This window comes from Chrysochloris asiatica, unplaced genomic scaffold (assembly GCF_000296735.1).
Source record: "Chrysochloris asiatica unplaced genomic scaffold, ChrAsi1.0 scaffold00064, whole genome shotgun sequence".
Classification (NCBI taxonomy): domain Eukaryota; kingdom Metazoa; phylum Chordata; class Mammalia; order Afrosoricida; family Chrysochloridae; genus Chrysochloris; species Chrysochloris asiatica.
The window spans coordinates 5,106,525-5,119,654 of record NW_006408582.1 but is presented as its reverse complement, the minus strand read 5'-3'; the positions used below and the strand labels follow the sequence as shown (position 1 = coordinate 5,119,654).

Below are 13,130 nucleotides of genomic sequence, written 5' to 3'. Positions count from 1 at the left end.
CAGACCAGCAAGAGGGTTCAGATCCAGACAAACACAGTGAACCCCAGAATAAGATATTACCTGAACTCTGGTAGTGTAGTGGTTACGAATTGGGCTGCGAACTGCAAGGTCAGCAGTTCGAAACTACCAGTTGTTCCGCGAGAGAAAGATGAGGTGTTCTGCTCCCGTAAAGATTTACAGCCTCAGAAACCCTGTACAGGGTCACTATGAGTCAGAACCGACTCCACGGCACATAACCACCACCACCACCACTTGGATCATTACAAAGGAAGTATGAAAAATTCACATAAAATCCTCAAGGCTACTGAGTCCCCAGCACCGGATGGTGGGGTGTGGGAGGAGCTGCTATCTGTGGCTGCGGTCAGAATGGTGGCCCGAGCGAGCCCTCCGCAGGACCCACATGGTCCATCAGGAAACACAGAGCCTAGATTTAAGTCTTGTGACGATATTCATCTCCCTAGGAGAGCTGAGAGCGATCTCCAACAAAAGCATTTCAGAGTATCATTTTTAACTATTAAACACAGCGCCATTTACAATTACCTCACCCATGCCTTCTGGGGCTCCCCAGGCTTTGGGGCTAGGGCCAGTGTGGGGGATGAGAGGACAGGTTCTGCAGTCAGGACAGGCCCAGGCATTTCAATGTTTAACCCTAGACACATGGCACCTGCTTTTCTTTGGAAACATTAACAGAAATACAGTTACCTAGGAAGGAGACTGGGCCCCACACCACATCCGTCTCCATGGGGTCAGCCCTGTCCCAGCCTTCCAGGGAAGCTGGTCTTATCCCTACCCCCAAAGAAGCCAACAATAACTGAGCTCCAGGACAAAGTCTCCGGCCAAGGAACCGAATGAAGTTCAGGGCCAGCCAGCGTAGTGAGGCTGCCACAAGGGCCCAAGAGACGAGACTGAGGGCAACCATGGGGACAGTAGGGAAACACTACCCTCCACAAGGCCACTTGCCAAGCCACCAGCCCAGGGAGTCAGGGTATATGCCAAGAAACTCAAATTGTCTTCAGCACCTTCTCAGAAGCCAAAATGGCAGCAAATAGGGTGGCAACACCGCTAAACCACATCTTCACTGACTAAAGGAACACAACCACATGGCTCTCCTAGCTTTTGCCTTCCTTTTAGAGTTAAGGGCACTTGTGTGTCTGTATTAGAGGGCACTAGAGGAGGGGTCACATCCTCTGCCAGGCTCTTCCCTGGGGACACTAGGAAGCTTTGTCCCTGCGGGAGGCCTGTAGGCACACCTTCCCCCCTCCACCCCGAGCGTCAGAGGCAGCTTTGTGCAAAGGCTGGGCCTGCTAAGGCAGAAGACGATTGTGGCTCGCAAGTGCTGTCGAGTTTTGAAAAAACAAATATTCTCTAAGCATTCTGTTAAGGAAATAAGGGCAGACAGAAAGAAAAGAAAAGACCTTCAAGGTTTAAAGACATGAAAAGACCCACAAAGAAACCTATGAACCCTGTCGGAAGGATTGGGGAGGAGGGCTCAGTCTGCTGGCAGCCCTCTCTGGGACACAGAACGTTGCCAGCAGCCCCACAGGAGCCGAAGGCACTTATGGGAACCTCGTTATTACTTCATAAGGGAGTTCTGGGAGAGGGGAGATTAAGGAGAAGTTTGATGACCACCCAGTACTTGACAGAGGATAGGATGGTCCAGGCCTATAAGTAGAAGCCCTGCCTTTGAGGGAAGGAGGCTTTTTTTTTTAAGTTAAGAGATTATTACAAGGGAATCACCAGAATTGAGGGAGGAAAAGAACAGCAAAAGGCCCCTTTGAGCAAGGCCCCAGGCAGCCAGGGCGTTGAGCTGAGGCTTCCAGCTCCAAGGCCTCAGCTATACACAATGCAGAACTTCCTGCTGAGCTCTTAGGACCTGCAGCCCGCTACCCCCAGGAGGCGGCAGCCGAGATGCCTCCTCATTCTCCTCTGGGTGGAGACAGAAAGGAAGGGTCAGGATGCTAGGAGAGACAGGGAGTGGTCACCAGGCCTGCCTCATACTACCTGCCCTGAGGGAGTTAGTCATACAGCCCGCAGGCCCTGTCAGAAAAGCTGGGCTCTGAAAAGCTGGGCAAGGGGCCCGCCTCCCCACTTGGTTAGTGTTTGTCAGGAAGGCAGCAGGTGGGCGGCGGTGCGGAAACGACCCAGAGCCGGCCTAGCTGGCCCAGGACTTGCGGTTCTCAGCGCTCCTCTGGCTTCTCTCAGCCCGAAGGGCTGCGCCGCCCTCGGCTTTGGCCAGCGCCGTTAGGGAGGCCAGGTTGGTGGCCGAGCCCGAGAGGGGGGCGCTCCTGCGGGCCTCAGGGGCCGCACCCTGCAGCCGGAGGCCGGCGCTTCGTCGCCGGGCCGCTCCTGTAGCCCTACGCACGCGACTGGGCTTCACCAGGAGCCCATAGCCCGGGTTGCACTTGAAGTACTGCTTCCCGCCGATCGAACCGTCATTCTTACCTGGAGGAGAACAGGAAAAAGACGGCAACTTAGAGATGGTTCCAACAAGGCAGCAGGATGCCGACCCAGTGCCCCGACCCCGCCGGGAGGTGCAGGCTAAGGCCAGGCTACAGGGGTGGTGGGCAGTGGTCACCAGGCCACCTACTGTGGCCTGGAGCTTGAGGCTACTGTTCTACACCCTCCATTTCTGAAGCACCAAGTGAGCTCTCAAAGGCCACAGGTGGCACCCATAGTCCCACAGAGGGCCCAGGTCTTTTTCAATCTGGGTGGTTAAAATGGAAACACGGGATGGATCGAGCTGGTGGAATGATTTAAATAGCCAAATTATGGACCGATCGCATACTTGATGTGCCAAGATAAAGGAGAATTGCCAAGTCAAAACCAAATAGAAAAAAAATATAGTGAAGCATGAAAACCCAAAGTGTTCAGGTAGTGTGTATTGTGGGGTGGGGTGTCCCCTTCCTGTGCCTCTGAATATCAGTTTCTCAAGGTAAAGAGCAGGTAATGAGCTTTACAGCAAAAATACCAGGTGTTTTCTGTATCTGCTGTCTCCACTTTCTCTGAGATTCTTTCCAGCTGTCCCACTCATATTCTCACCATCAACAACGACCTCTACTTGCCAGAGCCACTGACCGTACTGGATTATCACTCAATAAGCCCTGGTAGCACAATGGTTAAGTGCTGGGATGCAACCCAAAAGGTTGGTGACTCGAATGCACCAGCCTCTCTAAGGGAGAACTATGTGGCCGTTAGCTTCCATGCAGATCACAGTCTTGGACTCCCTATGGGCTGTTTCTGTTGTGCTACAGGGTCCCGGTGAGTCTGAATCAACTTGACAGCACCTGTCATGCTCATCTGAGTCCACTCTGCAACACATGACAAGTGGTCCTCTTTCCTCTTGAACAAGCTCGCACACTTGGCCAGACTGGGCACACTGCCAGTTCCTGCCTTTACCTTTGGCTCCTCCATTTCTGAAACTGAAGGGTCCCAGAGCACAAGCCTGACCCTCTCAGTCCCATGCACTCCCCAGGGGATCTTTGTCATTGGCCTTACACAGCAGGTGTAGCTAGTTGCCCCGCAAATGTGTCTCCAGCCTCAACTCTGCCCTCACCCAGATGGCTCACCCTTCCCATCTGAATGTCTAGCATGTGTCTGTAACTCATCTGTGCACGCAAAACCCTTGATTCTTCCCTGCTAAGTTAAATGGCATCACCTAATCTGTTGCTCAGGTAAAAAAATTAGGGGTAAGGTCATCTTGAACTGCTTTCCTAATATCCCATATTCAATCCATCAGTCCTGTTGGCTTTTCTTTCAAATCTTTCCTGATTTAAACACTTAGCTAGAAGCGCTGGTGGGACTGTAGGATAAGCACTGGACTGTTAACCACCCACAAGGTCAGCAGTTCAAACCCACCAGCCCTACAGGAGAATGAAGAGGCTTTCTGCTCCTGTAAAGATGGACAGCCTCGGAAACCCCGTGCAGGGTCGCTATGAGTCGTAATGGACTCCACAGCACTTAACCACCACCTCTCTCACTACCACTCTGGTTTAGGCCACTATCATCCCTTACCTAGACATTCAGAACAGTGCAGCTAACCTCTGTTTCAAGGCGTCCCCCTAAGGCTCTTCTGCCCGAAACAATAAACTTCTTAAACACAAATCTGGTCATATCCCTCGTCTGCTCAAAACTTTCTAATGGTTTCCTGCCACGCTTCATGTTGGTGTTGTTATTAGGTGCCATTGAGTTGGTACCAACTCATAGCGACCTTATGCACAACAGAAGGCAGCACTGCCTGGTCCAATACCAACCTTACAATCATTGCTGCTGTCACTGTGCCAGTCCATTTCCTTAGAGATCGGTCTTCCTCTTTTTTGCTGACCTTCCACTTTACCAAGCATGTTGAGAAAGACATCATATACCACACTTCATAAAAGTGATCTGGTCACTGTTCACCTCTCAACCTAATCATCAGGCCTTTGTGCTGTGCTACAAACACACCCAGTTTCTGCTTCCCGCTTTATTCACCCAGGGTGCCCTCAGCTACTAATTTGGTCGAGTGATCACAGCTCTCTCCTTTACATCATGCATTATTTTGCTTTCCCAAGTAGTATTTAAAATCTCCCTTCATCTGGTACTCTTAATCTGATGACCTACTTCATTTTCTTCACAGCACTCATTATTACCTGATGTTTATTTGTAGACTAGGTGATTTTCTCCCCTCTCAAAGAGATGGTGAGTGAAATCAGAGACCTTGTTCTGCTCACTAGAGAATCCCCAGATTCAAGAACAGGGACTGGAACACGTTGTTGTTTTTAGTGCCATCGAGTCGATTCCAACCCATAGCAATCCTGTAAAGGGTTTCCAAGGAGCAGCTGGTGAGTTTGAACCGCTGACCTTGCAGTTCAAACGGCTTTGTAGTCTGGCGCATTAACCAATAGCAACACTGGAACATAGTGGGTGCTTAATGATTACTTGTTGAACTGATATATTTGCTTATTACCCTTGCATTCCCGAGCGCAATAGAATCCCGAGTGCAATTATAGATAAAAATGTCTTTGCTAACTCCCACTAGAATTTCAGCAGAAAAGCAACTTCCAAAAAAAACTTTCAGCCTGGGCTACAATATTTTCGAGAACCTCTTAACAATTCAAGATATCCTCTGCTGGGCAATATACAAGAAGAGGGAGGATGGCAGAAGAATGATGAAGACAGGGAGGTATGCCAGGGCTAAAAGGGATAATTGAGGTAAATAGTGATATACACACAACTTCAGAGCAACAGTGTTCTGCAGGGAGATACTCAACAACAACAACAACACTTAACCTTTCCTACAAACACAACTATGAAATGTGGAGCATACAGCAGGTGAAATGATGACAACTTCTTAGACATTATCAAACATCTTAAAGGCAATGAGTTGCTAGGTCTGGGAGCTCAGGACCATAGCACCATGCTCAACTGGCATAACACTATCTACAAAGACAATGCTCTACATCCTACTTGGGTGAGTGGCATTTGGGAAGTTAAAAGCTCATGAGCAGCCATCTAAGGTGCAGTTATTGGTCTCTCCATGTGTGGAAGACAAAAGAGAGATAGAACTGAAGAGGACTGGAATCAGTAGACCATGTAAACATCAGTCTCCACGACTGAGACCAGAACTAGATGGTGCCTAGCTACCACTACCAGTCATTCTGGAAGGAATCACAACTGAAGGTCAGAGAGAGCAGCAGAAAGTGTGGAACAAAACTCCAAATTATTAAATGAAAAAAAAAAAAAAAAAAAATTTTTTTTAAAAGACTAGGCTTACTGGTCAGAAAGAGACTGGAGGAACCTGAGACCTTGACCAGCCTTCAAGTGTGCAAAGGTACTCACCCTCAGTGCCAAAATTTCAGCCTAGCAGTAGATAGGTACCATACGGTAGGGACAACAAAACTAGGAAGGTATGCTCACCATGGAACGGTCAATCATTCAAAATTGAGTGACTTCATAGCTATGCTCCTGGGCCCTGGATCTGCTGCATGCCCTGCCCTTGGTTTGCAGGTAGTAATGAAGGCCCAGGAAGCCTCCTAGACTATACGAGAAGCCCACTTGGAACTGCTCTGCCCTACCAATGTCTGAAGGAGTCTTCTCTCTCAGATGGTCACTTCTTGCAGGGTACATCACACCTAGTGAAGCTGCTGGCTGCAGAGCTCTTCAGTGACTTCCGGGTCCCAATGAATCGGGACCACTCTCCTGCTGTCATAGTGCTCTTCCCCCACATTCCCACTCACTTCTCACCTTCACCCTCCCTACACTCTCACCATGCTCCTACCTCCAACACCACTCATTTTACCAAGCCACTCAAAACCTCCCTGAAAATCCGTATCTTCAGCTTCCAAACCCCATCTAAAGGAGAGGCTGCTCCCCTTCTCCCCCCACCCCCAGTCACAAGGTGGTTGAGATATTAATTTAAGCATCCTATCACATACTGACTGGTAAAACTTCACCTTCCTTTACATTGCCTAATTCATGCGACAGTGATGATGTGGATGAGGATCCTAAGGAGGTCAGGATGGATTTGGGTGTGAAGCTATAAAATGAAAATGAATAAACAAAATTGACTGTGGTCAAAATCGAGTATGGTATGACTGGTTAAAGTAAGCTAAGTGGTCTTAAAAACACTCCTGCAAGAGAAGAAGTCAACACTCAAACATCAATCAGGTTTCATTAGACATCAGCAATGAAGAATCTGAAATGGAAATTAAGGAAACACTTCCAGTTACAATAGCATCTGAAAGAATTAAATACCTAGGATTGAATTTAACCAAAGAAGGGAAAGGGAAAGACATGTACACTGAAAACTATAAAGTATTACTGAAAGAAATTAAAGAAGATACAAACAGAACATTTTATGTTCACAGATTGAATGACATATTATTGTTTAAAGCATACGTTATCACCCAAAGCAGTCTATACATTCAGTGCAACTTCCATAAACAGAAAATTTCATAAACAGAAAAGGCAATCCCTAAGACGTATATGGAACAGCAAGTGGTTCTGAATAATCAAAGCAAGCTTGAAAAAAGAACAAAATAGGAAGACCCAACACTTTCTGATCTCAAAATATAACATATACCACTGTTGTGGTGTTGTAGGATAAGCACTCGACCTCAAGATTGGTTTGAACTGCAAGGTTGGTGGTTCAAACTCACCAGAAGCTATGAGTCGGGAATGACTCGACAGTACTTAGCAACAAGTTCAATGATAGACTTATTGACCATAATTGAGAGTCTACAAACAAACTCACACATCTATAGCCACTTGATTTTCAGCAAAGGTTCTAAGTCCATTCAGTGGGGAAGTAATAGCCTTGTTGATGAATGCTGGGACAACTGGAATTTAATAGGCAAAAAAATTAAGTTAGACCCATACCTCACAGCATATATAAAAATCAACTCAAAAAAGAACAAGAACCTAAAAGTAAGAACTAAAACTATACAACTCATAGAGGAAAACATAGGGGCAATGTTTTAGAACTCAGCATTTACTGAATTATGGTACTGGAGAAGAATACTGAAGTACTATGGACTGCCAGGAGATCAAAGAAAACTGTTTTGGAAGAAGTACAACCAGAATGTGCCTTAGAAGTGAAGATGCAGAGACTTTGTCTCTTGTACTTCAGACATGTGCTCAGGAGGTATCAGTTCCTAGAGAAGACATCATGCTTGGATAAGTGGAGGGTCAACGGAAAAGAGGAAGACCCTCAAAGAGATGGACTGACACAGTGGCAGCAATAATGGGCTCATAGAAAACCAATTCTGAGGACAGTGCAGGACCAGGCTGTGTTGTGTATGTTGTGCATCAGGTGGCTATGAATCAGAATCAACTCAATGTCACCTAACAACAACAAGATATGACACCAAGAGCATGGGCAAGAACAACAACAACAGATAAAAATGAACTTCATCAAAATGTGTTCATCAAAAAGACTGATCAACAAAGTGAAGAGACAGGAAAAAGGTGGAAGACACACTATCTATCTTATAAGGAGCCCTGGTGGCACAGTGGTTAAGTGCCTGGTTACCAACTGAAAGGTCAGTGGCTCAAACCCACCAGTCTCTTCACAGGAGAAAGATGAGGCAGTCTGCTTCTGTAAAGATTGACAGCCTTGGAAACCCTATGGGACAGCTCTACTCTGTCCTATAAGGTTGCTATGAGTTGGAATAGACTCAGTGGCAATGGGTTGGGTTTGGAATGTATCTTACATGGCTTTAAGATCCAGAATACATAAAGAACTCCTTTAACTTAAGAAAAACACAAACACCTAATTAAAAAATGGACAAAGAACTTGAGTAGACATTTCTCTAAAGACGACATATAAATGGCCACATGAAAAGATTAGTTAAACCTCATGTTTAAAAACTGACAAACTCATGTTCATCAAAATGAAAAATGTGCTTCAAATGACATTGTTGTTATTATTGTTAAATGTCATTGAGCCGGTTCTGATTCATAGCAACCCTGTATAGTGTTTCCAAGGAGCAGTTGGTGAGCTTGAACCGCCAACCTTGTGGCTCAAACCAACTTTTTAGTCCAGCACATTATCCCACAGCACCACACCAAGACTCCTCTCTCTCTCTCTCTCTCTCTATATATATATATATATATAAATGGGTAAACTTTGTGGTTATTGTTTTTGAGTGTCATCAAGTCCGTTCAACTTGTAACATCCCTATATAGAGTTTCCAAAGAGTGGCTGGTGAGTTTGAACTGCCAACCTTGTGGTTCAAACCGACCTTGTGGTCCAATGCATTATCCTGCAGTGCCACACCAGGACTTTACAATGACAATTAGAGTTGCAAACCTGCAACAGCTTTTCGACACCTCATCCTGGGCCAAAGAACCCCAGAAGTCTTTAGAACCACTGAGATGAACAATACTGGGTGAGCATCAGTGTTTGTAACCTGAGCAAACACTTCATATAAGCCGACTACTGTATTTCACATGACTAAAAGAGTGTGTTAAGAGTCATTACCGAATCTATGGCCGCTTTTAATCACTGTCTTGGGTTTTTGAGGAATTCCTGAAAGTTAACAGGGGGATCTTATTCTTACAAATTTTCTAATGAAAATTCCTTGTGAAAAGTGGGAAGACAGAGGTTAAATGACTTACTGGAAGAGCCAGGCACAAAGGTCAGCTTTACTGCGCCCACACCATATGGAGCAAGCTCTACTACAGAGCATCTGTTGCACACAGGTTATCACTCACCTGAAGGTAAATCTAGTTCTACTCCAATCCAGGTCCCCTCCTGAAAGTCAGTTGGCCCAATATATCTCACGATGCCCATTTTGTTCGTGCCAACGGTAACATATTCTCCCTCTTTGAGCCACTCTGGGATTTCACTGGCTTCTTCAGAGTCTGATGTAACTTCCAGTTTTTCCAAGGCCTGTCCCTGGGAGCTGCTGTCCCCTAAGTCTCCTGAGGCCAGCTGCTCTTCCTCAGTGCCAGAGGAGCAGCTAGAGTCGCCACCAAGCATGCGTGTGAAAGACTTCAGCTCAGAGGTTCGCACCTTCTGGATTCTGAATGGAGATGTTGGAGCAGGTGACTGAGAAAGGAGATCAGGAGGCAACTGTGGTCCGGAGACATCTGGCTCCGTGCAGGGAGCTGGCTTCATCAGGTCCTTTGGGCTTCCTGGCTGCCTGGTGGCAGAGGAAACTTTTTCTACTGTCTGCTGACTAAGTGATTCCTTTTGTGGGGCAGAACTGGGAAGATACGTTGGTCTGTCAATGGTGAGAGAAGCACTTGCCATATCTTCATTTTCCTTCTCAGAGGAAACCAATTCCTTGACCTTTAATATGCCATTGCTATTGCACTGAGCAGCTTGCTTTGGCAGGGATGAGATGCTGGTCTGATTCTCCAATGAGGCAGACAGGGGGCTCTTTGTATATGAAACAGTAGATAGAAATAGGAGGTCAGGTTCAAGAGGGAGCTGGCAGACAGGAGTCAGAGGGGAGCTGGGGGCAGCCTGGGCAGCAGCATCTAGGCCAGTGACCAGCGCATCTGAAAGAGTTGCTGTGGAAATGCTGTGAGAAAAGTAACCGCTGGAGGCTTCACTCAGGGGACTGGGTAGACCTTCTGGAACTTCTTGGGCCTGGGTGTTTGCAAGAAGTGTCTGCGGAGAAGGCACTTTAGCTGATCTGTCACCAATCTTCACCACAGATGGAATCTGCACAGTCACTTCCGGTGCCTGGCTAATTCCCAGGTTCTCTCGGTGAGCCTGGAACAGGAAGCATAGCTGCTTAGAATTTACATTTAAGGATTCTTTTCCCGAAGAATTAAAAATGATTTTGTTGTTGCTAGTTGAAGCATTATAGCTTTGACGGTGTAAAGAGAGTAGCATTGGAGTACAACAGACCTGGTTCTGTCAGTTCTACCTCTTATTTCTGTGTGACCCTGGCTTCTCACCTAATAAGTACTGAGCACATACTATGCACTAGGGCGCTCCATAGGATAAGCAATGGACTGTGAACCACAAGATCAATGGTTCGAGCCCACCAGTTGCTCCATGCAAGAAGGATGAGGCTTTCTGCTCCTGAGGATTTAAAGCCTCAGAAACGCTATACATGCATGGTATTTACGAATTAGCACTAACTTAACAATAACAACTATGCACTAAGCAGACACTGTGCTATGTTCCAGTGGTAAGAGTGCTGAGCCAAGTGGACAATCTCTGCTTCTTCCCTTTTTAAATAAAGAGAGTCCCTAGGCTCTACACACAGGGTTAGTAAGGAACAGTAAGAGATACAACTCCTAACTGCAGAGTGTGGCACAGCCTCGGAAAACAGTGTAACCTTAACTCCCTGGTCTCCCATCTCCACTCTCCTGCCCTCTTTCACTCACGCTAATGACTTTGCTCTTTTGGAAACACAGAAGCCCTGCCTACCATTGACTTCACAAGCAGATTGTGAGAATCAGTAAAAAGGTCCAAAGAACACTTTTTTGCTACAAAATTACATGATGATCTCCTTGGAGGATCTGAAAATGCTTTTGAACAGGTTTACCAGCTTACACACACAGATCACACAGATTATACATCCAAAACAACCTACTGAGGGGACATTTGGGGCCATGAGTCAGGTAGATGGACAGGAATGAGACTCTGCTCCCCCACCCTACAGCCCTCAGCCCTTTCTCTGAGATGCTTTGATTCACGCAGCTTTTAAAGATGAGTTCTATTTCATAGGTCAGAGACACCTGGAAGACAAAGGCCAAGCAGCAAACAGTCTCCCAGGGCAGTGCAGAAAGTGAGCAATGGGCCCCCCAGATTGGAATGGCCGCTGCCTCTCACATCGCTCTGTCTGAGTCACTCTGGCAGGACACACACAAAGCCTGTATTTCATGTGGGAGGACAACAGCCACATTTTATCCAAATCCCACTGATTCTTAGATGTTAGTAAGGTTTGTTTATAACCTAAACCAGTTTAAGAAGCTGGTAGATTATCTTTCTATTCCTGATTCACAATGATGAGGAAAAAAAGAGAAGGCAAGAAGAGCAAATGGGGTGGCAGTGTACAGCGGGTTGCTGTTCAGAAAAAGAAATATGTTTTCCAATATTTACGGAAAGATTATTTATATTACAGGAATGGTCATTTTCCATTTGAAATACAGGATTTATTTGAACTGGGAAACAGCTGTGATCTATAAGTCTCTTACAGTTACTTGGCTTAACTCAGCAGTTTGATAAATCATGCATTTTCACGTGAATTGTCATTTATATTCCTGTTTCCAGAGGCCCTCCTTTACCCACAAGACACACTTTCAGGCTCTGAAATTAACTGCACCTCTTGAGATTAACAGCCCATTTTTGTGATGGATCTCTACGCTGAAAAATTTACTAAATCCAATAGATCAATAACTGTCACCAGCATATATACTCTAAAAGATTAGGTGATCCTTCAATCATTTTTCTTCTGCAACTTGTACATGTTTTATTTATTCCTTTCTATTTTATTTTAATATCACTGGCCATGCAGTGAAGAATACACAAATCAAACGATTAAGAGACTAGAATCTGAATAAAGACGGTCCTGAAATAGCATATGTTCCATAATCCTCTACTGGGTGAAACCCAGTCATGGTCATTTTAACAACTTTTCCATCTAGGACCTGTGCTGAGGAGTTTAGAGGTTATTTACATGCTATTATCCTATTTACTCCCATGTGAATTCTTTGATGTAGGCCAGGAAGAAATACAAAGAAGCTTCAACAAGTACATGGAAAGCTTCCATTAACTTTTTTTTTTTTAAATGTTTTATTGTGAATTATGTGACAGTGTACATGGGAGAACCTATCGTATATCGTTTCATTGCCATGGTTACAATCCCCTACATGCTCCATTAACTTTTTTTTTGATTGTGAATTATGTGATAGTTTACATGGGAGAACATTAGTTTTACATTCATTCTATCGTATATCCTCTCATTGCCATAGTTACAATCCCCTCCATGCAATCCTTCCTCCGTACCCCCCAGGTCTTCAGCACACAGTCGCTTTCCCTCTCTGGATCTAAAGTCTCCAGCTGCTCCATTGCTCCATGTCATCATCTCTGGCTCCATTTCAGGCATCACTGCTTCTCTGGGTAGGGTCCTGTTCTCTGCTCTTCTCCCTTGATGGTCCTAGGGACCTCCGTTCCTAGACTGAAAAAGTTAATCACTCCCCTCCTTGCTATAAAACGTCTACCTTTACATTTCCGACCCTCACAATCAGTCCTGATAACAATTATTCACTATTGTATCACAAGAGACCCATCTGCATTTCATTGCATCAGCCCCCCCCAGTCAGACTGAATACTACTCACTGGAGATTCGACCTTCCTCCAGGCCCTCTGAATCTAGGTTCCCCCTTGAAAGCTTGTAAGCCAGTCACTTCTTGCCTTTGTAGCCTCCCACCCCCCATTTTGGGTAGCCAATGTCCAAGTTGCCCATCCCTGTCTACTCTGTGTGTGATTCTTGCTGTAAGGATTTATTCCCTCTTTTGAGCTGCAGCTTCCATAGGTGTAGGTCAAGTTCATCAAATTGTATGAGAATACTTTTTTTTTCCTCTTCTTTTTATTTCTGGCTGAGCTCTGATCATCCAGTCATTGAAGCCAGGACAAGTGAGTATTATCTGCAAGTGTGGGTGTTCTTATGCATATGCCCCCTCTTCTTATC

At 45.7% G+C, this 13,130-nt stretch overlaps 1 protein-coding gene across 1 annotated transcript in view; it reads right to left on the bottom strand.

The window, feature by feature from the left end:
- Positions 1-2,152: 2,152 nt before the first annotated feature.
- The window catches only part of KIF13B (kinesin family member 13B), a 294,477-nt gene continuing 283,499 nt past the window's right edge, over positions 2,153-13,130 (bottom strand). The window contains exons 39-42 of the mRNA XM_006864335.1: positions 12,446-12,486; positions 9,920-10,147; positions 9,190-9,589; positions 2,153-2,442 (exon numbers count right to left, since the gene is read on the bottom strand). Of these exons, the coding sequence (XP_006864397.1) occupies positions 2,153-2,442; positions 9,190-9,589; positions 9,920-10,147; positions 12,446-12,486 (959 nt within the window). The remainder of the gene's footprint in view (positions 2,443-9,189; positions 9,590-9,919; positions 10,148-12,445; positions 12,487-13,130) is intronic.